The 25,661-nt window shown below is 42.8% G+C and overlaps 1 protein-coding gene across 2 annotated transcripts in view; it reads left to right on the forward strand.

Annotated features, from left to right (window-relative positions):
- The first annotated feature begins 7,756 nt into the window (after window positions 1–7,756).
- The window catches only part of Klhdc10 (kelch domain containing 10), a 55,494-nt gene continuing 37,589 nt past the window's right edge, over window positions 7,757–25,661 (forward strand). For both annotated transcript variants that reach the window (XM_021164780.1, XM_021164781.1), the window contains exon 1: window positions 7,757–8,052. In XM_021164780.1, the coding sequence (XP_021020439.1) occupies window positions 7,896–8,052 (157 nt within the window). In that variant the 5' untranslated portion in view covers window positions 7,757–7,895. The remainder of the gene's footprint in view (window positions 8,053–25,661) is intronic.

Raw genomic sequence — 25,661 nt, forward strand, 5'->3', positions numbered from 1 at the left:
TAAATAAATAAATCTTAAAAAAAAAAAAAGAATGTTTTAATAAATAAATTGCTTATGTAGAGATGTGGTCTTGAGCTTTATTGTATCTTTTTTTTTTTAGTACTCCTATCGTTCCTAAACAGACCTTAAAATGCCATTTATAGCCAGGCAGTGGTAGTGCTCACTTTTAATCTCAGCAGGTGATATTTGAGTTTGAGACCAGCCTGGTCTACAGGGTGAGTTTCAGGACAGCCAGGGCGGCACAGAGAAACCCTGTCTCTAAAAACCAAGGGAAATGCCTTTTACAAAAGGAAGTCCTTTGAGAGAAGTAACTCTCTTTTTACTTAATTTTAATTCTTTAATTGTTTTAAAAGATTTATTCATTTATTATTTACAGTCTTCTGCCTGCATGTGTGCTTGCAGGTCAGAAGAGGGTACCAGATCTAATTATAGATGATTTTGAGCCACCATGTGGTTGCCAGGAAGTGAACTCAGGACCTTTTAACCTCTGACCCATTTCTCCAGCCCCCTACATCTTTAATTCTTAAACTTTCTCTCTCTCTGTCCCTGTCTGTCCGTCTCCGTCTCTCCGTCTCTCCGTCTCTCTCTGTGTCTCTCTCTTTCCAGACAGGGTCTGACTGTCTTGGAACTCACTTTGTAGACCACATTGGCCTCAAATTCATGGAGATCTTCCTGCCTCTGCCTCCTAAGGGCCAGGATGTAAGGATGCACCATCATGACTCGCTCATGCTTTTTTTTTGTTAACACATTAGTGTGTGTCCGTGGTGTGTACATGTGGGCACATGTCCCACAGCATATATGTAGGCCAGAGGGTGACTTGTGGAGTCAATTCTCTTTTTCTGCCTTTTCAAGGGTTCCAGGGATCAAAATGAAGTGGCCAGGCTCGCACAGGAAGTACCTTCACTTTCTGAGCCAGCTCACCAGACCTGCTTAATCTTTAAGTCTTATCCTTTTTTTGTTTTTGTTTTTGTTCTTTTGCTTTTCGAGACAGGGTTTCTCTGTGTAGCTCTGGATGTCCTGGAACTCACTCTGTAGACCAGGCTGGCCTTGAACTCAGAAATCTGCCTGCCTCTGCCTCCCAAATGCTGGGATTAAAGGCATGCGCCACCACTGCCCAGCCCGTTAGTCTTTTCTTTTGCTACATATCTATTACTATTATTTTTTTATTTTGTGTGTGATGTAGGTATATGTACATACAGCTGTATATATGTGTATGCACTCACGTGTAATGACAGTTTTGGAATTTTTGTTTCTTTAAAAACAGATAACTGTTATAAGAATGTGTTTTCATTTTACTCCCAGGAGTGGGGATGTGGGGTTGCTTCGGACCGTCCGCAGCAGCTGGCTATGGCTTCCCTGGCGTTCCAGCAGGAGCATGGTTTTGCCAGCTGCAGATAGCTTCGGCAATTGTGTGGTGTTTGGAACTCTGCGAACTTTTTAGAGGGTAATAAATGCTAGAGCCCTGAGAGGGGGGAATAGGGGATTGTTGACCATTCGGTGGGATTGCTTGCAGTTTGTTAATAGCCCTAGTCAAAGAAGAAGCAAAAGGAAAGAAATTAGATTCAGGGTTTTTCCTAATTCCTTTCTCCGATCTATCTTTGTTTCCCTCCTATCTAGTGTTAGGGGATGAAACTGAGGCAGGGGGAATAAAGGGCAGGGGGAAAAATGAACCCACAAAGTAGCAAAGACTGGCTATACTCATGTACATATAGCTAGGTGTGTAGTCCAGAGCTTGATGTCAACTGCCTTCCTCTGTCTCCATCTTGTTTTAGATAAGATCTTCCACTGGGTCTAGAGTGCACTGAATTAGCCTTCATATAGCACACACATTAATCCCAGCAATTGGGAGGCAGAGGTAGGCAGATTTCTGAGTTCGAGGCCAGCCTGGTCTACAGAGTGAGTTCCAGGACAGCCAGGGTTACACAGAGAAACCCTGTCTCGAAAAACCAAACAAAACCAAACCAACCAACCAAAAAAAAAGAAAACCGAAAACAAACCAAAAAACAAACAACAACAACAACACACACAAACATTGAGGCTAGGGAGATGTCTCTCGGTGGGTAAGAGCAGCCAAGCTTGAAGACTTAAATTCAATCCCTAGAACCCATGTGACTCATATGGCTTCGTGTATGTACATGCACGAATGTATGCTTGAACAGTGTCCATGTAAATATTCATGTGTGTGAAGTCCAGAGGTCAACCTCCGATGTCTGCCTTGTGGGGTTTTTTGTTTTTTTTTTTTTTTGGTTGGTTGTTTTTTTTTGAGACAAGGTTTCTCTGTATAGCCCTGGCTGTCCTAGAACTCACATTGTAGACCAGGTTGGCCTCGAACTCAGAAATCTGCCTGCCTCTGCCTCCCGAGTGCTGGGATTAAAGGCGTGTGCCACCACGTCCGGCTGCCTTGTGTTTTTTTAAGATAATGTCTCTAAATGGTCTAAAACTTGGCAAATAGGTTAGGCTGGCTTGTCCCAGGGAACCACAAGTTTCTATGTCCCCAGCACCAGGACCTCCAGCGTGTGCCACCATGCCTGGCTTATGGGGGAGGTGGGAGTTGGAGTGGGGCTCTGGCTTTTATTTAAGTGGATTCTGAGGATGAACATCAAGTTCTTACAGTTACAAGGCAAAGACCAAATGCCTGACTGGACATGAGAGGGGGGTTAAAAAGCTCTGAGGGAGGGTCTGCACATAGATGGGAGAGTGCTTGCCTAGCTTATGCTGTGTACATTGGGCATAGTGGAGGGAGGAGGATAAGAAGTTCATGAGTATCCTCTGCTACATAGGATGTTCAAGGCTCGCCTGAGCACTCTCTCTCTCTCTCTCTCTCACAAAAAGTTCTATAGTTCATTCTGTCCTCCACAGTGGGGCTGCACGATGGCTATTCCTGGTTGTCAACTTGAGCACACCTGGATTGAACTACAATCCAGAAATGGAGGGCACATCTGTGATCCAGAATTTAGGCCCAGGTGAGGTAGTACACATGCCATTAATCCCAGGAGACAAAGGCAAGCAGATGTGAGTTCAAGGCCAGCATGGGACAGAGCAAGTTCCAAATCCAGGCCTGGTGGTACACACCTTTAATCTGGGCTATATCTTCTGCTGGAGGCCTACATAAGGACAATGGAAGAAGGAAGAATCACTCTTCTTTGTTTGCACTTACTTGCCAGCACATCCGTTGGAACCTCCCTCTTCAGGATTCCAGTTTATACAGAAGACCAGGGGAAACACCTAGCCTCGTGGGACTGAGCAACTACTAGATTCTTGGACTTCCCATTCACAGCTGCCCATTGTTGGGCTAATTGGAGTGCAGACTGTAAATCATTCATTCCAATATGTTCCCTTAATATAGAGAGACATTCTGTGAGTTCTGTGACTCCAGAGAACCCTGACTAATACAGGGTGTCTATGTGACTATCTACAGGGAAGAATTGTCTAGCTCCTGCTAGTTCCTAGGCTGAGTTTCCCACAAATCCCACTTTTGAATGAATGACTTTTCATTTTTTCAGAGTGTTTTCAGTTCACAGTGAATTAAATAGAAAGCACAGAGAGTTCACAGCCGTTTTGTTCCTGCTGTGCGGCTTCCCCATCTATCAACACACTACCCACCAGCGTGTGGCTCATTTGATAGAATCAATGAACCAGCTTTGATACACCATCATCAGCCAAAGTTCATAGTCTACGCTATGTAATTTAGAATTGTTCCTTTGAAAACTATTCTTAAAAACCTCTCCATGAGGGGGAAAAAAATCAAATCTACATTTTTTTGTTTGTTTGTTTAATTTGTTTGTAGACCAGGCTGGCTTTGAACTCACATAGACCCACCTGCTTCTGCTTCCTGAGTTCTGGGCCTAAAAGCAAAAACTGCCACACCCAGCTTTAAAACCTTGTTTTAAAAACTCGAGGGAGAACAATACAATGAACTCTGATGATCCATCATCTAGCTACAACAAGCATCAATTCTTAGCTGTTTCTAATCCGACCGATCACCTTCCTCCAGTATTCTCCACACCACCCTACCACATCCCCAGCCACTACCCTTAGCCACTGGGCTATTTTCCTAGTTCTGTCAGAGGATTTTTTTTTTTGTATAATTATTTCCACATAATTTTCTTTATTAAATATCTGCTTTTTCAGCTGGGCAGAGGTGGTACACGCCTTTAGTCCCAGCACTTGGGAGGTAGAGAGGCAGGTGGATCTCTGATTTTAAGGCCATCCTGGTCTACAGAGTAAGTTCCAGGACTGCATGATAACCCTGTCTTGACACCCACCCCATCAATTTTTATATACATGTCTGTGTTTGCATGTCTGCCTGTATGGCTGTGCACTGTTTCATGTTTGATAGCCACAGAGGCCAGGAAAGGGGGTTGGATTTCCTGGAATTGGAGTTACAGATGGCTGTGGTCACTATGTTGGTGCTATGAATGCAATATAGTTCTTGTGGATGAGCAGGCAGTGCTTTTAACAGGCAAGTCATCTCTCCAGCTAACTCCCCACCCCAACTTCCCCCTTTGGAGCCAGTATCCCACTTTATAACTTTGGCTGGCCTAGAACATATGTAGACCAGACTAGCTCCAATTCACAGAGACCCACCTGCCTGCCTCTACCTTCTGAGTGGCAGAAATTACTACCATGCCCAGCAATCTTTTAAAGGTTTATTTATCTTTATGTGTATGAAGTTATGCGTACTATGTGTGTAAAGAACTGAACTACAGGCAGTTGTGAACTGTCTGGTGTGGGTGCTGGAAGCAAACCTGGGTCCTTTAGACTAAGCACTCTCAACTGCTGAACCGTAGCTCCTTACTTTAAAACAAAATAACCACTGAACCCAGTTGGTGTTCCCTGCACATGTGGGGGGGTTGTGGGTTTATACACTGGAGCATGAGCAACTAACTATCAGTAGCCACACCCTTGAAGAAAATGACCCTCATCCAGGAGCCATCAGTTGTCCAGAGTTCCTCAGCTGGAAGCAGAGCCTCACACGACAAGGACCTGTGCTGGAATGTTGATCAGCCTGGTCTTGTGCAGGCAACTATAGCTAATATTTATGTGAAGTGCAGTGAGTAGAGTAGCACTGCCTCCCGTCTTTCAGCTCCTACAGTCTGTCTGCCTTTACCCAATGAGCCATTTCACTGGCCCTCATTGCTCCCCCTGCCCCCGGTGCCCTTAAGCCTTCGACATGATCATGTTATACTGTCATGTGATACTAGCGATTGCAGACATTCAAGGGGAAGTTCTCTTAATTTATTAGGGGTGGCAAAATAGTGGTATCCTACCATTCCTTGTTTATACAGAATTCTCCTAGAAAGACAACATTTCTTGGCTCTGGAGAGATGGCTTAGTGATTAAAGAGCACTGACTTGCTCTTCCAGAGGTCCTGAGTTCAATTTCCAGAAATCACATGGTGGCTCATAATCTAATGGGATCCAATGTCCTCTTCTGGTGTGTCTGGAGACAGCTACAGTGTACTTGTATACTTAAATGAATAAACCTTTAAAAAGGATATTTCCTTATATTAGAATCGTGTTATTCAGTTGGTACAATTCATTTTTTTAAAAATGTATATATGAGTGTTTTGTTTGCATGTATGTCTGTGTAACTTATGTGTGCCTGGTACCATGGAGGCCAGAAGAGGGAATTCGACTCTTTGGGACTGGAATTACAGGTGGTTGTAAGTTACCATGTGGGTACTGGGAATCCAATCCAGGTCTTCTGGAAGAGTGGCCAGTGCTTTTAGCTGCTGGGTCATCCCTCCAGCTGTGGGAGTACAATTCTTTAGAAAAATTAACACTCATTAGGGTTTTTTTTTTTTTCCTCCTGTTTTAGGACCACAGACTTTGGTTTTGGGGATTGGCTGGGGACAGTCTCATAAATCACAGAGTGGCTCTAAACTCATTATATAGCCAAGGCACTTGAATTTATGGGCCTCCTACTTCTGCCAATGAGGTGTTGGGCTGGGGAGACAGGCAAGCACCATCATGCTGAGCTTCTGTTTGGTCCGGCCTTTTTTCTTAAATTTAATTTAATTTAATATGTCTGGGTGTTTTGCCTGCACGTATGTCTGTCTGTACATCACTTGCATGCCCAGCACCCAGAGGAGGTCATAAGAGAGCGTCTGATCCTGAATTTGGAGTTACAGATGGGTGAAAGCTGCTCTGTAAGTGCTAGGAATCAAACCCAGGTCCTCTGGACAACCAGCCAGTGCTCTGCATACATCCTTCTAGCTCTTGGTGGTCCTGGGGTTTTTTGTTTGTTTGTTTGTTTGTTTTTGTTGTTGTTGAGTCTGGATTTTATGCAGCTAATGTTGGCCTTGAACTTGTAATGTATCTATCTGAGTGGGATTGGATTTGAATGCCTGATCTTCCTGCCACCATCCTCGGTTGGAGATTACAAGAGTGTGTCACCATGCTGAGTTTTATACTGTGGCAGGAGACTGTACCTTTGGTGCTAGACAAGTATTTTAAGCAACTGAGCTACCTTCATCCCCAGCTCCATGGGTTTCCTTTTTATCAGATGTCAAACATTTCAATAAACTGTATCATAACGCATAATGGATAAAAATACTTCTTTTCCTACAGAAACTGGGTGTGGAGACAAAAAACCAACATTTTATGGCGACATGAAATTTGCTCACCGAGATCAAAGGAGACTTCTGGTCTCAGCACTTTCTCCTTCACCCCAATCCTCAAAAAACCAACCAAACAAAAAAACCCCAAAAATCAAAAAACCCAACATGTGAGGTTCTCATGTGTGAAACATCAAGGGGGTCAGCAGTCCATCAGATTAGATCTTGAAAGGTTTTGTTTCCCTTGAGAAATTTATGTTTTTTTCCTTATTTGGAAACAGCAATGTGTATCTGCATTTTCCCACTGTGCACTGCGCCTCCCCAACTTCAAAGCCAAAATTTCGGTTTAATTTTGAAACGATGGGAATTTCTGATATTTACATTTTAAAATCACATCGTCCGTCCATTTTCTGTCGTTGTGTATATTGTAAGACAATTGAGGTGGGTTGTTTGTGTGTGTGTGTGAGTAAAACATTTACTTGATCGTATGTCATCTAAGAGAGTATCTTTTTCTATTTTTTTTTCTTGGCAGGCATACACAAGCCGCGTGTTTAAATAGAGATCTTCACTGATGCCTGCAAGGTTTTCTTATTGAAATTTTCACTTGTGTTTCTATGATTACTCTAATATCGAACAGTTTTCGGTATTTGCTAATCAGGTTTAAAGCTGTTTGCTCTTGACGTGGCTAATGCAAAGGAAGGGTCCCGGCAGTGCCACCGTGAGACAAAACAAATGATGAAAGCCAGGAGTTTTTTAGATTTCATCTGACTCCTCCCCCTGCCCCCACCTCCCGTGAGCCCTTTGTGTGTGGCAACAGTCCGCAGACCGGGGCTCAGTCTGTAGAACTGCAGACAGATGTACCAACACCAAGTACATGCATTGTGTACCTATGATGTTTCTATATACAGTGCTTATGGGACAGAATTCCGGAGTATCGACCATGCTGGGGCAGCGACCCTGCTTGGGAGTCTCCTCTGGCGTAGCCTCTCCGCTCGGCCTTCGACTATCTGGTCTGAGCCCTCAGCATCCCGGAGAAGCTGTGGAGCTCCGGGAATCGATGCGCTCTCTGAGCGTCTGCTTATGCCTTTTCTCCCCCCCACCTCTTTTAGCTATAGCTATGGTTACCACGTCTCTCCCCGCCTCCCTCCACCTGCCAAGAAAGAGACTGCCCATTGGTCCACTCTCACCAAGGCGGCCAGCCATTGGTTGCTGGCGAGCCCGGCGCTACTCCGGCCCCCGTCTCCCGGGTCTCTTGAGGAGCCCGGGAAGGAGGCTCGGCTCGCGCTGCCGGGGCAAGGGCTTGCCGGGACCGGGCTGCGGCAATCGTTAGCGGGCCATGTCGGCTGCCCAGGGCTGGGACCGGAACCGCCGGCGGGGAGGAGGCGCGGCCGGCGGGGCCAGCGGGGTTAGCGGGGCCGGCGCGGCCGGCGGGGGTCGGGGCACCGGACAGCTCAACCGATTCGTGCAGCTCTCGGGACGGCCGCACCTGCCAGGTGAGTGGTGGGGCCGCTGCCGGCGAGAAGGTGGCGGCCGCCGGGCTCTGCTGCCCCTCGGACACACAGCCGAGGGAGGACAGGGAAGCAGAGCAGCAGGAAGGTGGCGTTGAGGTCAGGAGGGGAACCGGAGCACGCCTGAAGAGAAGTCTCGCTGTGTCGACAGCTCGGGGAGGAGAGTTGTATTTTCCTCCCGAAGGAGAGGCCGCTGTCTCTTTGACATTCCCAAATGTTTCGCTTGCCCGGTTCTTAATCTTTTCCTCTTCCGCGGATGGATGTTGTGAAAGAAAGACATTGGTGTTTAACTGTGGAAAATTATTTCAAAAGGAGTGCCAAATTAAGGAGAGGAGACGAGAGCAATATAGAAGTGATTTTGTTTGAAAGGAAAAAAAAAAAAGCCAACCAACTGTGTTAGAGTTGGATATTTTGAAATGGAATGAGCATGTGAAAGTGTGTGTGTGTGTGTGTGTGTGTTGGCTAGGGAGTATTTGGGAAAGAAAACAAAAAAAGATTGGATCAGTAATATTTGGGGATGTACAGAGACAGACTGGATAATGATGTCTAGATTTTAAAAGGGGGAAATGAAGATCATGAATATAAAGAAACGAAATGATGTGATCCCGGTATCAAAACTGAAAAATTGGAAAAATATACCTATTGCTAAGAATTTCATGGTTTGGTCTTTGAGTTCACATGCTTAAGAAAAAACAAAACAAAGTCATGTAGGTATGTGTGTAAACAGTTGTAAAAAGCGTACGTTTACAAATTTTCAGTCTGTTAAAAGAAAGGTAGAGAATTAAATCATGCACAGAATGCCAAATCATTTTATTGGGCAGTCCTGTTTTTTTTTTTTTTTTTCACCGTGAAGAGAATTGTCAGGAATGATGTACTAGACCTTCGCCATGTTTTTTTTTTTTTGTGTGTATATGTGGCTGGTGTTAAGTTGATTGTATCAGTGGTATATTTGTTTAGATGTTTTGAGAACCTGATTGTTTCTGAATTGTGTTTACTATTGTGACTTGTTCTTCTAGGTGGTAAAAAAAAAAATCAGTTGATTCATTTAAAGATAACAAAGGGGATTTTACTTATTCAGAGAGACAATTACTAATATTTGTGATATGGTTTTTGATGTGTGCCAGAAATGTTCATTAACCCATTTGTGCATGCCATTAAAATACAATTGAGACATTTGTAAATAATCAAATATACCATAAACTGGATTTGAATAAACAGTATCAGACTGGTATTCTGGAATTGCTAAATATGTGATCTTTAACAAGAAAAAAGGAGACATCTTTTTTTTGTTATCGCCAGTTAACAGCAAAACCCTAGGTTTTCTGCATTACTAAGCCTAGAAGGTAAATCCCTTGGCAAGGACTATTCCCAGTTTGCTCTCTGCCTGCAATCTTTTAAGTCTTTGGTCATAGATTAATTATTATACCATGAACTTCATGTGGGCATTCTCAGGGTCCTGCAACATACTGGTGCAGTTCCTCTCTGCTACCACATGAGGGCAGGGTAAGCCATGATTTCAAATAAGGGTCTGAAGTATGGCGCTATTTCTGCATTCCCTTAGCACAGGAGGACAAGAACAGCCATTTGTCCAGAGGTGAAGATAAAACGTGCTTAAACTGTGAAAATTGGAGAAGTGGAGTCGACAGTCTTCGTTTTGCTTCCTTTCTTCCAGGCTGGCATTCAGCTCCTTCTTCCCACACAGGCGGTCTCCATCTTTCCCTCATTCTCAAAATTAGAAAATTCCCAATAGCTCAATAATATACGTTGATATAAATAATAAATTCTTTCATACTAATCCTTTGTTCTCCTACGTACTGCATATTATAGCTCTTTACTCTATTTTGAAGTAATTCAAAATATTTTAAGTGGTAGTGAGGAATAGGAATGTGTAGGTCTGTTTTATGGCTGACGATGGAGACATATCTTTTCTTCCTTTTTTTTTTTTTCTTTTTGATTTTGTGTTTGTTTTTGTTTGGTTGGTTATTAATTTTTCATCTCTCTTGACTTCTATCCCTATTTTCCAATTCACCCTTCTTTACCAAGGCTTCCACATACTTGAAGAACCTTTTTTCTGTCTTGTGTCCAGTCCCTGTGAAACAAAGCAGTATAATATGGTGGTGTTCCTGGAGTGTCCCCATTGCCTTTCAGGGATAGTATCTTTTGAGAAAATGTAAAAGACAAAAATCTTACTATATAGCATGTAGACCAGCGTGGCTTCAAACTCAAAGGCATCTTCCAGGCTCTACTTCCTGTGCACTAGGGTTAAAGGCCTGTGCCTGGCTTGGTGGTAGGATCTTTATCCATCTACTTGTGGGAATCTGAAAGCTGGGTCTCCTTAAGCTCCCCACCAACTTCAGTTATAGTTAGCTACCTAGTCTTGTTCATTTTGTTTCCATTGTAACTAATTCTGTCACTGTCCTTTAGGGTCACTGCAGTAGCTTTCTAAGCAGACTTCCTACGTCTGCTAGAGCCTCCCATTCATATATCACTGATCTTTGAAAATACAAATCTTTTATTATCTCTGCTTATAGCCTTTTTCTTTTAGCTTTTTTGTTTTTAACATTGGGTCTAACCTTTGTCCAGGCTGGCCTTGAACCTTCCACCCTTCTGTGTCAGCTTATAGAGTAGTGGCATTCAGGCACATGCCACCCACCGTACCTAGCCTTTCTTGCTGCTTCATTGCTCTTACAGTAAGACTGAGACCCTTATTGTGTCCTAGACGGCCCTACACCAGGTACCTTCTCGCCTTGGGTTGTTCTCCATTTTGTTCTGTGTTCTCTGCTTTGCTTCCCTCAGCACAGGAAGCCACTGCACACGGGCTTCTCTCCTGGAGGAACCGTGTGCTTCCTCCTCTTATTTAACTTACCTTTCCTGGATCTCAGTTGTATTTTTTTCCATAAGAGCCTTCTTTCACCTTTCTGACATGGCCCTTCTCCCTGTACCCTCTCCTAGTATAACTCATTTTTCCTAAGGTATATGTAGCGTTTGTGTATGAATATTGTTGGGAAAGATGTACTCGATGTGTGTGTGTATGTGTGTGTGTGTGTGTGTGTGTATATATATATACATACATATATATATATATATATACAAATTATATCTGTATGCATGTACCACAATGTAATATATTAACAATTTGTAACTAGGGACTGTAGAGAGGGCGCAGAAGTTAAGAAGCTGCTCTTTCAGAGCGAGTTTTCATTCCCAGCATCCACAGAGTGACTTATAACCAACCATCTGTAACTCTACTTCCAGGGCACCTGCTGTCCTTTGTGGCCTCCACAGGGACCAGGCATAGAGGTTGTGTACAGACATCTAGGCAGGCAAAATATCCGAACACATAAAATTAAGATTTTTTTTTTTAAGTTGAGTAGTGGTGGTGCATACCATTAATTCCAACACTTGGGAGTCAGAGGCAGGTGGATCTCTGTGAGTTTGAGGCTAGTCTGGTCTATGAAGTGAGTTCTAGGACAGACAGGGCTACAGAGAGAAACCCTGTCTTGAAATTTTTTTCTTTTAATTTTAAAAAGATTAATGTATTGGCATTATATGTAAGATATTCATGGATAATGGCTTGATTGCTGTAGTTCAGGCCTGCATAGCCCCACTGGCTCTGGACAAACAGATAATATTGAGTCCTTAAAGTATCAAGTACTACATCAGGCATTGTGTCAGCACAGTGGTTTTGAAATTTTGAATATTGCCTTGCTGTTCTGCTATCTTTTTTTATTTCTAAAATATTTTTTTCTTTAAAAACAGAATTTGTGTGTGTGTGTGCATGCATGTGCACTCATCCCTTATGTATGTGCCACAGTGTGTATGTGGGTGTCAGAGGACAACTTTTGGGAGTCAGGTTTCTTCTGCATTCTATTGCATGGTCCTAGGACTAGAACTTGGGTCATTAGATTTGGCAGCAAGCTCATTTACCTGCTAAGCCATCTTGCTGGCCCTTTTCTGCTATTTTCTAGGATACAGCAGTGATGCTATGTTTAACCACAGGCTAAGAACATTTTTAGGTTTCTAGTTTAGTAATTAAGAGTCTTTATATACCTAGGGGAAAAAATAGGGAATGGAGCTGCCGTTTTGTAGATTATACATTTAGAGATAGAACGCAGAGAGCAAGGGACTTGGGGGACAGAGTACAAGGTAGCATTACATTTAATATGTGAGTTTAATTAAGTAAATGTGCCAGTAGGAAAAAATAGTTAAACATTGTTGCTAACACAGACAATGACAAAGAGGAAGACATACTTAAGTAAGCTGGGTGAAAAATCATTGTAAAATCTTAATTTAAAAGTTTTAAATAAATATAAAATTCAAGTGGTAGAAAAGAACATGTGTTAGTCACACATGGTAGTAAGTGTCTGAGATTGAAGCCTGAGGAGAAGAGGCAGGAAGGCCTGGTCTCCTCCACATCATAGCTGCATTTGGGTTGGAGGCCATCTTGGGCTACATGAAACCTTGTCACAAAAAGCAATAAAACAAAACATGGAGAAGGCAGGTTTTCTTTCTGCCTTCATGACTATTGGCTTCTCTTCTTAATGATACATTTCTTGCCTGTTTTTTCCAGAAGGGGTATGCATTGTGCCTCGGGTAGAGCTGTTGTATGTTTAGATATGCCATACGGATCCTGCCACAGTGATGCCTTGAGTTTCCTTGTCTGTCAGAAACTTCACACTTAGGGTCTTTCCTGCAGGTAAATTCCTAGAGGCTCAGTTGCTACGACAAAGGCCACTCACTATGTAGACCTTGATAAAGTGTCAGATTGCCCTTTGTAAAGGTAGGGCCAGTTCATGGTCTCATGACAGTGTTGACCTGCTGGTGGCTCTTGCTTGGTTCCTTTATTGGAATACCAACCCCCTCCTCATCTTTGTAATAACTACAGATGGAACCCAGGCTTTCTACGAGATAGGCAAGCATGCTACCCAGAAGCTGTTCTCCCAGTCCAGAGATTAGATTTGTTTGTGAGACTGGGTCTCACTCTGTAGCCCTGGCTGACTGGAACTCACTAGATGACCATACTGGCCTCAGACTCACAGAGATCTTCCTGCTTCTATCTCCCAAGTACTGGGATTAAAACCTTTTACCACCTTGACCTACAAGCACCTTGTTTTTTAGTTAGGGTGTTATTGTGTAGCCCATACTGGCTGGGAATGTGTGGAAATCCTTTTTCTGCTTCTCAAGTGCTGGGGTTACAAGAATGTGCATTATGCCTGGCTAAACTTTTACTTTATATTTTAAAAAAATGTATACATGTGTTTTCCTTGCATGTATGTATGTATCTGTGTACCATGTGTGTACTGAGTGCTCTCAGAGATCAGAAGAGAGCATCAGATTCCCCGGAACTGGAATTACTGATTGTGTTGTGAGCCACCATGTGGATTCTGGGAGTTGAACCTTGGTCCTCGGGAGAAGCAGAGCCAGTGCTCCTTTTTTTTGGTTTTTCGAGACAGGGTTTCTCAGTGTAGCCCTGGCTGTCCTGGAACTCACTCTATGGACCAGGCTGGCCTCAAACTCAGAAATCCGCCTGCCTCTGCCTCCCAAGTGCTGAGATTAAAGGTGCGCTGCTACTACTGCCTGGCCCAGCCATTGCTCTTAACCACTAAACTATCTCTCTGAAACCCTAAACCACGTTTTGTTGTTGTTGTTGTTGTTTTTCAAGACAGGGTTTCTAGCTTTCTGGAACTAGCTCTGTAGGCCAGACTGGCTTCGAACTCAGAGATCCGTCTGCCTCTGCTGGGGTTAGTCCTCTCCCCCCAACTGAATATTTTCGTAAGCATCTTTTTAGCAAATAAAAGAACCATGTTTGTTTCAGTTACTTATAGTCTCTACAGACCCTGTTCATTTCCTGTTGAGATGCTTTACATTGTTTATAGGAACTCGTGCGCTAAGGAACTAGTACTTACTACTTTCTGACAATGCTGTAGATATTTTCCATGGTTTTTCAGTTCATATTTGAACCTTGGTTATAGATTTTTTTTTCCAGCAGGATTAAGTAGTGTTGACGTAGTTTGTTAAAATGTTTGAGTAAAGCTTCCCCCCTGCCCCCCAGGCAGGGTTTCTCTGTGTAGCCCTGACTGTCCTGGAACTCACTCTGTAGACCAGGCTGGCCTCGAACCCAGAAATCCACCTGCCTCTGCCTCCTGAGTGCTGGGATTAACTGCCACCACACCCGGCTTTGGGTTTTTTTTTTTTTTTTTTGGTTTGTTTGTTTTGTGAGTAAAGCTTTTTAAACATTAAGTTATATGATGTTCACACGAATGTTTATGTGAGTGTTGGTGTCCCTGCAGTCCAGAAAATGGTTTTGGATCTCCTGGGGCAGGAGCAGGAGTTACAGGATGTGTGCTGTAGGACGAGTGTGCTGAGACCCAAACTCAGGTCCTCTGTAGAGCCTGTGAACGCTTAGCCACTCAGCCATACTTGAACCACTTGAGTCTAATAATTTGTGGTTAAGACAGATCATCCTTATACCAGTACTTGTTAGCTAAAATTGTAATGGATGCTCTTGTGTTATTCTTGGTACTTTCAGAGTTTTATTTTTATGTGTCAGCGTTGTCCATGTAGATATAAGTTTAAGGAAGCTCTGAGGCAGAACTGGATTTTACTTTTCCTCTGGATGCCCACCCGCTCGTTACTGAGCATCATCACTGAGCACTTACTAGGTACCCACTGTTTCCTTGAATGTGAAATTCTATCTGTAGGCCAACGTAGGCCCTGAATAGTATGGGATTACTGTTTTGCTTTGTTGAGCAGTCCATTCTTTGATTATTGTTGCCCCATGTTCTATTCCTGGTTGGTTGTCCTTATTTCTTTCCATAGAATATGAAATCAGCTAATTTAATGCCCCCAAAATCATAATTTCATTTTCTTTTTTAGTCATAGCGTTATGTATTCCTGGTTAGCTTTGGATTACTACATAGCTGAGGCTGGCTTTGAACTCCTGATCCTTCTGCCTACTCTGAGTGCTTGGATTACAGATGTGCACTACCATGCGTGGCTTTTGTTGCCTAAGGTAATCTTGTTGCCTTTTTGCTCAGCCTTTTGAATCCTTGGTATTGGTGAGCTGGAGAGCTGGCTTAGTGAGCACTGCTTTTGCAGAGGTCTGTAGTTCAGTTCCCAGCACCCACATAGTGGTGCACAGCTGCCTGAGACTCTAGCTCTAGGAGATGTGTGCATGCACGTACACACACACACACACACACACACACACACACACACACTCTTAGTGAGCACTGCCTTTGCAGAGGTCTGTAGTTCAGTTCCCAGCACACACATAGTGGTGCACAGCTGCCTGAAACTCTAGCTCTAGGAGATGTGTGCATATGCACGTACACACACACACACACACACACACTCTTAAAAAAGAAATAGGGGACTTGAGAGATGGCTCAGCAGTTAAGAACACTGGCTGCTCTTTCAGAGATCCTGGGTTCAATTCCTAGCAAAACATCAACTCATAACATAACCCTATGGGATCCAATGCCCTCTTCTGATAATACAGACAAACTTGCAGACAAAAGACCCATATACATAAAGTAATACATCTTTAAAATAGATAAAAAGACGTGTGTGGCTGCAGGCTTTTGAGGGTATTCCTCTCTCTCTCTCTCTCTCTCTCTCTCTCTCTCTCTCTCTCTCTCTCTCTNTCTCTCTCTCTCTCTCTCTCTCTCTCTCTCTCTCTCTATCTCCTTGGTTTTGGCTGCCCTGGAACTTGCTCTGTAGACCAGGCTGGCCTTGAACTCAAGAGATCCACCTGTCTCTTACATTCATTTCTTGATGTTCACATTTTCTGCAATACTCCAGCCCTCTTCACATTTTCTTATTGTTGTGCGTCTGTGAGCTCGCATGTGCCATGGCACAGATGGAGAGGTTAGAAGACATCTTTAGGAGTTGGTACTCTCCTTTCTTTGTGTGTGTTCTAGGGATGGAACTTAGGTCATCAGGCTTCAGGTGCCTTTAGTTGTCACGCCATCTTGCTGGTACCCTTTAAAAAAAAAAAGGTTCTAGGGCAGTCAGGGATATAGGAGAGAACATGTCATATTTAAAATTTTTGTTTGTTTGTTTTTTGGTGTTTTGAGACAGTGTTTCTCTGTATAGCCCTGGCTGTCCTGGAACTCACTTTGTAGACCAGGCTGGCCTCAAACTAAGAAATCCACCTGCCTCTGCCTCCCAAGTGCTGGGATTAAAGATGTGCGCCACCACCGCCCAGCCATATTTAAAATTTTTATTAATTAATTTATTTTTTTAATGTATGAATGCTCTGCTTTTGTGCATGCCAGAAGAGGGCATTAGATCCTATTATAGATGTTTGTGAGCCACTTTGTGGTTGCTGGGAATTGAATTCAGGACCAAAGAAGAGTAGCCAGTTCTCTTACTCTCAGAGCCCTCTCTCTTCTATTCCTGTTTTCCTTATTTCTTTATATGTTTCTATTTGTTTGTTTTGCTTTGTTTTTCAAGACCGGGTTTCTCTATGTAGCTGTGGCTGTCATGGAATTCTCTCTGTAGTCCAGGCTGGCCTTGAACTCATAAAGATCCTCTAGACTCTGTCTCCTAAGTGCTGGAATTGAAGGCGTGCACTCTCACCACCTGTCTGTGACCTTAGTTCTTTTTTTTTGGGGGGGGGGGGTTCGAAACAGGGCTTCTCTGTGTAGCTCTGGCTGTCCTGGAACTCACTTTGTAGACCAGGCTGGCCTCGAATTCAGAAATCCGCCTGCCTCTGCCTCCCGAGTGCTGGGATTAAAGGCGTGCACCACCACGCCCGGCTGTGACCTCAGTTCTTTACTGTGATCTTAGTTCCATTGATTTTCTTGGCAATGACGCAATGATCATGTCTCCTGGACCCCTGGTTCCTGTCGAAGTTACTGCCCCCACAGCCCCCACAGGAGAGGTCTGTGGCTATCAGTCATGCAGACAATGTCTCAAGCTTCAGGTATTCTGGCTAGACTCCACCCCCACCCACAGTTACCTGGCAACAGCAAGATAGCCCAGTCCTGCTTGCTCTCACTCGCTTGCTCGCACCCTCTCTCTCTCTCTTTTATATTCTTTCTCTCTCTCTCTCTTTTTTTAAAGATTTGTTTATTTTATGTATGTGAGTACACTGTAGCTGTCTTCAGACACAGATGGTTGGAGCCACCATGTGGTTGCTGGGAATTGAACTCAGGACCTTTGAAAGAGCAGTCAGTATTAACCGCTGAGCCATCTCTCCAGCCACCCCACCCCCTTTAAAAGTTGATTTATTTCTGTGTCTGTATGTTTATGTGTGTGGTTCTGTGTAGCAATGCCTGCACAGAGGACAAAAGAGGGCATTGGATATCCTTCTCTTTCACTCTGCCTATTTTTTTAAGGCAGGATCTCAGCTGAAGTTGGGGTTTCTTTTGTTTCAATTAGGCTAGAAGCAGCAAGCTCCAACAATCGACCAATCTCCAGTCCCCTTGGAGCTGGGGTTAAGGTATGTTATATGGGTGTTGGGACCTGAGCTTTGGTCTTCATGATTATGAAGCAAGTGTTCTAATCCATGAGTCATCTTTCTGACCCCGACTTCATTTATTTATTTATTGACATTTATTTGTTTGTGTGTATGCGTGTGCATTTGTGTGCACACAAGGGCCAGGGTGTACATGTAGAGGTCAAAGAACACTCTTTTGGGAGTTAGTTCTCTTTTCTAGCCTGGGGTCCCAGGGATCAGACCCAGAGCATCACAACAAGCACCTTTACCAGCTGAGCCGTCCCACCCCTCCCATAGTTTGTTTTTATCCTTCCCATAGTAATTTACCAAATCGTCTGTTGATATGTACTTAGGTTGTTTTTCGTTTTTGACTGTTTAAGTGTAAGGCTGCTGCGTGTAGACCTGTGTACAGATGTCCGGTTATGTGTTCCCCTTAGGTAAATACCTGGAGTACAATTGCTGAATTGTGTAGTATCTCTGTGGAATATGTTTATCCACTTGATGAATATCCAGACAGTTTTCCAGAGCAAGTGGAATTTTACATTCCACCAGCACTTTGTCCATCTTCCCAAACACTTGTCATCTCACTTTCTGAGTCTTTATACCAACTATTTTAATATGTGTGAAATAGAATCTTAACGCTCTTGTTTTTTAGACCAGGTCTTCATGTTGTTCTGGCTTGTCTTAGACTCCTGAGCTGAAGCAACCTCAGCCTCAGTAGCTGGACTGTAGGCGTTGCACCTTCCTGCCTTCATTGTAGTTTTTGATGTGTTTTCCTTCGATGACTAACAATGCCAAGCATGTTTTTATGTGCGTGTTGACCATTTGTCTGTGGCTGTTTCCTTGTTAGGGAGTATCTTAGTCAGGGTTTCTATTCCTGGACAAACATCATGACCAAGAAGCAGTCGGGGAGGAAAGGGTTTATTCAGATTACACTTCCATACTGCTGTTCATCACCAAGGGAAGTCAGAACTGGAACTCAAACAGGTCAGAAAGCAGGAGCTGATGCAGAGGCCATGGAGGGATGTTCTTTACTGGCTTGCTTCCTCTGGCTTGCTCAGCCTGCTCTCTTATAGAACCCAAGACTACCAGCCCAGAGATGGTCCCATTTAGAAGGGGCCTTTCCCCTTGATCACTAATTGAGAAAATGCCTTACAGCTGGATCTCGTGGAGGCCATTTCCCCAACTGAAGCTCCTTTCTCTGTGATAACTCCATCTTGGGTCAAGTTTAAACGTCCCATCCTGTTTTTAATTGGGTTGTTTTTTTGTTGTTTTAAGAGTTCTTTATATATTTTAGACTTAAGTCCTTTGTTTATATAATTTAACATTTATATGTGTGTTTTATCAGTTTCTTAATTGTGTTGCTAAAAGCATACACTGATCTTTTACATTTTGATGAAGTCTAGCTATTTTTTTCCTTTTGTTCATGTTTTGGCGTGATTTACAAGGATCCTTTGCCAAATACAAGGTCATAAATATATATCTCGTGTTTCCCTTCAGTTTTGTGTGGCCTTGTGTTTGTCCCTGTACTTGGTGCCAGGGTCTTCTGATCTCTGTCTGGCCATTCCGATGTCATTTGTTTATAGCACTTTTCTTTCACTTCTGAACGGTACTGTCACCCTTGTCAGAAATCATTTGATTACGAGGAAGTGTACTCATTCTGATGTCTCTTCTGTTCCATTGATCTGTATGTCTGCTTATATGCCAGTACCATATTAGCTCAGTTATTGGTACTTTGAAGTAAGTTTTGAAATAAAGAATTATGAGCCTTCTTCCTATTTTACTCTTCTTTCAAAGGTCCATTTTGGCCATTCTGGGTTCCTTACAATTCCACATCAATTTGTTCATCAGCACAAAGCAGTCAGCTAAGATGGGCTTAACCTCACTTCCCATCTCTTTCCTGAGACAGCTCGAGTGCTGGAGGGATATGTCTGTGCCACCACTGGTAATCTCATGCTTGCTTTTTGTTTATGTTTGTTTTTATGTTGTTGTTTTTTCAAGATGGGGGTCTCATTATGTAGGTAATTCTGGCTGTCCTGGAACTAACTCATTATCTAGACCAGGCTGGCTTTGAACTTAGATCTGCTTGGCTCTGACCTCCCCCAAAACACTGGAATTAAAGGTGTGTACCTGCCTTAACTCTTGCTTTTTTACTAAGCTCTTTTTTGTTTGAGACAGGGTTTCATACAGCAAAGGCTGGTCGCAAACTTGTTAAATTGAGAATGACTTTGATGTTTTTGCTTCTGAAGTGCTGGGATTATGGGTGTTGCTCTCCATGCCTGGTTCCTACCGTAGGTACTAGGTATTGAATTGAGCGTGCTAGGTATATCAAAGCCCTAGCTGGGTGCTTCTGTACACATTTACTCCTCACAGTGCGTAAGTAGGTACATTCGGCACTTATGTTTGTCCCCCTTTTTATAGGTAAGAACGCTGAGGTGCAGAAGGTAAAACTCTTGTCTATGACCATGTAAGCCTGAAAGGTTAGAGTCAGGCTGTTGGGTCATCTACTTGACTGCTGTGCTGTGCTCCTTCTCAGATTGTTCCTTCCAGCTCACTGTATCACCACCACAGTTTAGGTCTTTACTGCCTTCAGCTGCAGTGTATGGACACACACACACATACAACTATAGATATATTCTATTATTCTTAGTCTTCTGATCTACCCGATGTGTTGAAGCAGAATTAATCTTGCCTCAAGCACAACTATATATTGCTTCCTAGATCAAAATTCTATGTTGGTTTCCTGCCACATTTAGAATCCAGCCTGGGCTTATGCTATCTAGGATACAATCATTGAAAGTAAGCTTAGGTAGTAAAGTGAGAAGTATAATGACTAGTAAGAAAATGAGATGATAAAATAATTTGGAGTTGAATGATGCCTTTTGCTTTCCTTTTTTATCCATAGTAACTTCTTGCCATATGGTTTCATTATTAAACTGTCAACTGTTAGCTTGAATCAGATAGATAATTGATTAAATGCTAACCATACATACCTTGGTGTCACATGAAACAAATTCTTTTTGTTTTGTTTTGTTTTTCAAGACAGGGTTTCTCTGTTTAGCCCTGGCTGTCCTGGAACTCACTCTGTAGACCAAGCTGGCCTCGAACTCAGAAATCTGCCTGCCTCTGCCTCCCAAGTGCTGGGATTAAAGGCGTGCGCCACCACCGCCCGGCTCATACTTTATTTTTTGAGACAGAATCTTATGTACATCTCTGAACATCATGGTGTAACTGAGAATGACCTTGAACTTCTGATTCTCTTGAATCTACCTTCCTAGTTGTCTTAATAACTTTGTCAAAGCCTATACCTAGTTATGCCCTTTCAACAAGGCCACACCTTCTATACCTTCTCAAACACTTCCACTCACAGGGGACCAAATGTTCAAGTATATGCACTTTCGGGGGCATTTTTGTTCAAACCACATACCTTGAGTTTTGTTTTTGTTTTATTTTGTCAGGTCTCTCTATGTAGTCCTGACTGGCTGTCCTGGAGCTCCTGTGTAGACCAGGCTGGCCTTGAACTCACTGATTCTCCTGCCTCTGTCTCTCTAGTGCAGGAATTAAAGATGTACACCACCATGCTTGGCTACAACTTCTCTTTTGAGACAAAATTCCCTTCATAGCCCAGACTGGTCTGAAATGTCCAATGTAGCCTAGACTGGCCTCCAGCCCTGCTTTGCTGTCCTTCTCAGCACTGTGATTATAAGCTATGCACTCTTACCCTGGCTACACGCTACCTTTTGGGGTTGGGGTAGATACTGAGATTGAACCCAGTGTCTCATGCATGTTAGGCAAGTGATACATACCACTAAGCTATATTCCCAGTTATATATATATATATGAGAGAGAGAGAGAGAGAGTGTGTGAGTTTTTTTTTTTAGACAAGCTCATACATACCCTGAAACACCATATAGCACAGCTGTAGCTTCTCAAATGCTGGGATTACAGGCATTGGCCACCATGTCTGGTTTCCTTATTAAATATTTTTAAAAATTACATTTATTTATTTTTATGTGTGAGTTGTTGCATTACATTCCACAGTGCATGTATGAAGGTCAGAGGTCTTTTAAGAGTCCTCTCTTACCATGTGGATCCTAGAGATCAAATTCAAGTTGTCAGCCTTTACCCACTGAGCCATTTCTTGAGTCCATCTTTTTGTTGTTTTTGAAACAGGATCTCACTATGCAGCCCTGGTTGACTTGAACTCTCTGAGTAGAGAGACTTGTCTCAGATGCACAGGGATATGTATATGTGTATGTATGTATATATATATACACACACACACACACACACATATATATATATATATATATATATATGTGTGTGTATATATCTGCTCTGCCTCCCCAATTCTGAGATTAAAAGTATGGACCAGCACTGCCCATCAGAATTTTCTCTTTAAAGACTTCTTTTATGTGTATGAATAATCTGCCTGCATGCATGCACGTGTACCACATGTGTTCCTGGGGCCTGTGGGGGTCAGATCCCTGAGAACTAGCGTTATGGATGGTGATGAGCCATGGTGGGTCCTAGACAAGAGCAACAATTGTTCTTAACTGCTGAACCGTCTTTCCAGCTCCATAATTTTTTTAAACAGATTTTTGCTATAGATGAAAGCATGTAGGTGACTCTGAATCAAGAAGTCAGGGCTGAGGTTGTAGCTGTGAAGTAAAGCATGCCGTTCATGTATACAGGATTGTAGAATCAGAGTAATAAAGACAGTCAAACACCACCAACAACAGAGAGAAGCAAGCAAAAGGACTTAGTAGCTATAGGGTGTATTTCATTGTAGACTCATGTGCATAAAAATGTAGACTATAACAAAGGCAGGGGTTTTGCTTTTAAATCCTCAAACACAGAAATCAACCTTATAAATCATAATGTTTAGAATGAAATTTTAGTTTTTCTTTCCTTTGAACCATAAGATGTTAAAATTGAAAAAGACCTTAGGGGGCTGGAGAGATGGCTCAGCGGTTAAGAGCACCGACTGCTCTTCCAAAGGTCCTGAGTTCAAATCCCAGCAACCACATGGTGGCTCACAACCATCTGTAATGGGATCTGATGCCCTCTTCTGGTGTGTCTGAAGGCAGCTACAGTGCACTCATAACAATACAAATTAAAAGTTTTAAAAAAGAAAAGAAAAGAAAAAGACCTTAGACGTCTCAACGCTAACCCTAATTCAGCAAACCTAACAGTGGTGGCAAACCTTCCTGTAAAAGCCCTAATCTCAGTGGGAGTCCCCTGCACCTACGTGAAAAGCTAGATGGGTAGCTCAGACTTGCAGTCCCAGAGCTGCGGAGGCAATGTCAGAAGGATCCTTGAGGCTCTGTGGCCAACCAGCCTATTTCAATCAGAAAGTCCGGGTGCCAGTGACAAGGTTGACTGCTCAGGAGCGATGCCTGAGGTGGACATCCCTGCCTCCACATGGGCCCCTTACCCACTGGTACCCGACACACTTTAACATGTACCCACCCACACATACACACAAAATAAAAGTCTCTTAATATGTTTTGTTGTTACTAACTGGAACCTGAAGAGGTCTACACATTTAGAATAATGCATTGTCCGTTTCTTGGAAAGGAAGCTGGCACACTGTTTGTAGGTCTTAATTATCCCAACAGTTGTCATGCATTTGATGGCAACTTCTGTTATGCCTCCTGGTAGGTGTCTTCCCTATACTGTGCAAGTCCATTGAATTGCCCTTTTGATGATGGTCATAGGTTTGTGAATGTAACCCTTCTTTTTAATGTAGTTCCATTAACTTCTGAGTCTAACAGATATTCTTCAGGGGCTCTACCAGACGTTACATTCTTCTCAGGAGAGAGCCAGGGTTTAGTTCTTTGGAAACTAATTTCTCTAGCCTGAGTTTTAAGTTTTATTTATTTTTATTTTATGTTTATCTGGCTGCATGTCTGTGTACTATTTGCATGCAATGCCCACAGAGGCCAGAAGGAGGTGTAGGACCCCCCCTCTCCCCGGCTGAATTACAGGTGGTTGTGAGCCTCCACATGGGTGTTGGTAGTCAGACCCCAGTCTTCAAGGGCAGCTAGTACTCTAACGACTGAACTGAGAAGGCTATCAATCTGGTTTTTTTGTTTTGTTTTGCTTTTCTAGTCTAGTGTCTCAACAACCATTGTAATGTGTTGCAGGAAATAGAGAAATATTAAAAACTGGAACTGTCACGTTCTCTCTGCCCTGGTGGTCTGGCCAGTCTGTTCGTATCTCATGGAGACTCTCTGGTCTGGAGCTCCCATGACGGCTCCACCCAACTCGCTATGTTCCCACTGGCGGGTTGCTACCACACCAGTCCCATACTTCAAATTCCCTATGGCCTTTGTGGTCCACATCTGGCAAACTCAGGCATCTTTCTCTCTTGAACCCAGTTGGACCACCACGTGAAGGAAATCACCACACAAACTTAGTTCAGAAATGACAGTAACTTAATTGCTGGGCACAGCAATTGAAATCCTAATCTTGTAAACTATACTAAATCTAATTTCTCCAGTGGGGAATCCTGGTGGATTCGTCATAATCCGGGAGACAATAGTAGCTACATCTTGTCCTCACATTATCTCTGCCTAAAAGGAACATAATTCCTGCTTCCTCTCTTCCTCCCTCTCGTCCTCCGTCCAGCCCGGGAGTCCCTCCTACTCGCCCAGTGATTGGCTCCTTTACTCATTAGGGGATTGGTTCACAAGAACAGCACCAGGCCCATCCACAACAGTAGTGGGTAGTTATAAGGATCTGTAAGTAGTTGCAATTCTTTTGAGAGTTGTAGGATTTGGGGGCTTAAGAGACTGCCAAAAGGGTTGGAGTTGTTATTTGTTTTTGTTTGTTTTTTAGTTTTAGTTTTAATTTTTTAAAAAGATATGTATAATTTATATATGCTTTGCTTGCATGTATGTATGTGCACCACATGCCTACCAGGTGCTCAAGAAGGCTAGAAGAGGGCCTCAGATTCCCGGGAACTGGAGTTAAAGTCAGATCTCAGTCTTCTGGAAGAGCAGCAAGGGTTCTTAGTCACTGAGCCATGTCTCCAGATGTAGGGAGAGTTTTATGTTGAAATCTTGGCAGATATTCATAAACATTAAGAATATGATATTATTTTAGACCAGAGTATTCTCAGGAATTTTGTATTTATTAGATTCAGATGTGATGCTTCAATCTAACAGATTTATGAATTATAATACTTTTTGATTAACATATGTAAATATGTAAATTTTAGCTTATTTTTCAAGGATAGTCTAGCCAGGAATCATTCATTTATGTAGATGAATGACATTTCTGTTTGTGCCCTTTCTTTCCCCCAAAGACAAAAACTCCTCACCTAATGAGCCCACTTTTTTTTTTCTCAGAAAAAGGATGCTTACATAATAAAACCAAAATGACAAAGACTAGCTCAAGATTAGAAGCTGTTCCTCACTATGCTATGATTACTTTGTACTTAGAGAAGAAATGTCTATGATAGCCTGCCTTGTTTTATAAAAATTAAGAGTAATGTTGGAGGAATAAGAAAATGAAAGAAAACTACCGAGACATGGCAAGAGAAAGCTGTGTAAAGCAGAAAGGGGCACCAGGCTGTTCAGAAAGAATAGGAATATCAAGTCATGGGCACATTGAGAACTAGCCACGTCTGCCCGCTTACCTGTTTATTCCTCTGTAGTCCTCACATAGTTGAGAGAATTTCTAAGTGAGTCTGTATGGAACCACAGTGCTTAGCATAAATGTATATAAGCTGCGGTTAACCTTAAAAGAAATAACATGTCTGTTTATTTAATGTATATAAGTACACTGTAGCTGTCTTCAGTCACATCAAGAGGGCATCAGATGACATTACAGATGGCTGTGAGCCACCATGTGGCTGCTGGGAATTGAACTCTGGACCTTTGGAAGAGCAGTCATTTCTCTTGAATGCGGAGCCATCTCTCCAGCACCCGAGATAACATGTCTAATGTCTAGAGGCAATGTCTTAGGGTTTCCATTGTTGTGAAGAGACACTATGACCACAGTGAGTCCTTTTTTTTTTTTAAGATTTATTTATTATTATGTCTAAGTACACTGTAGCTGGGCAGTCCAGAAAATTCCTTTACTAGATTCATTTAGTCTACCACCCTTAAGCCATGGGCAAAATATAGACAAATTCTTTGCT

The sequence above is a fragment of the Mus caroli genome, chromosome 6, assembly GCF_900094665.2.
Source record: "Mus caroli chromosome 6, CAROLI_EIJ_v1.1, whole genome shotgun sequence".
Lineage (NCBI taxonomy): Eukaryota > Metazoa > Chordata > Mammalia > Rodentia > Muridae > Mus > Mus caroli.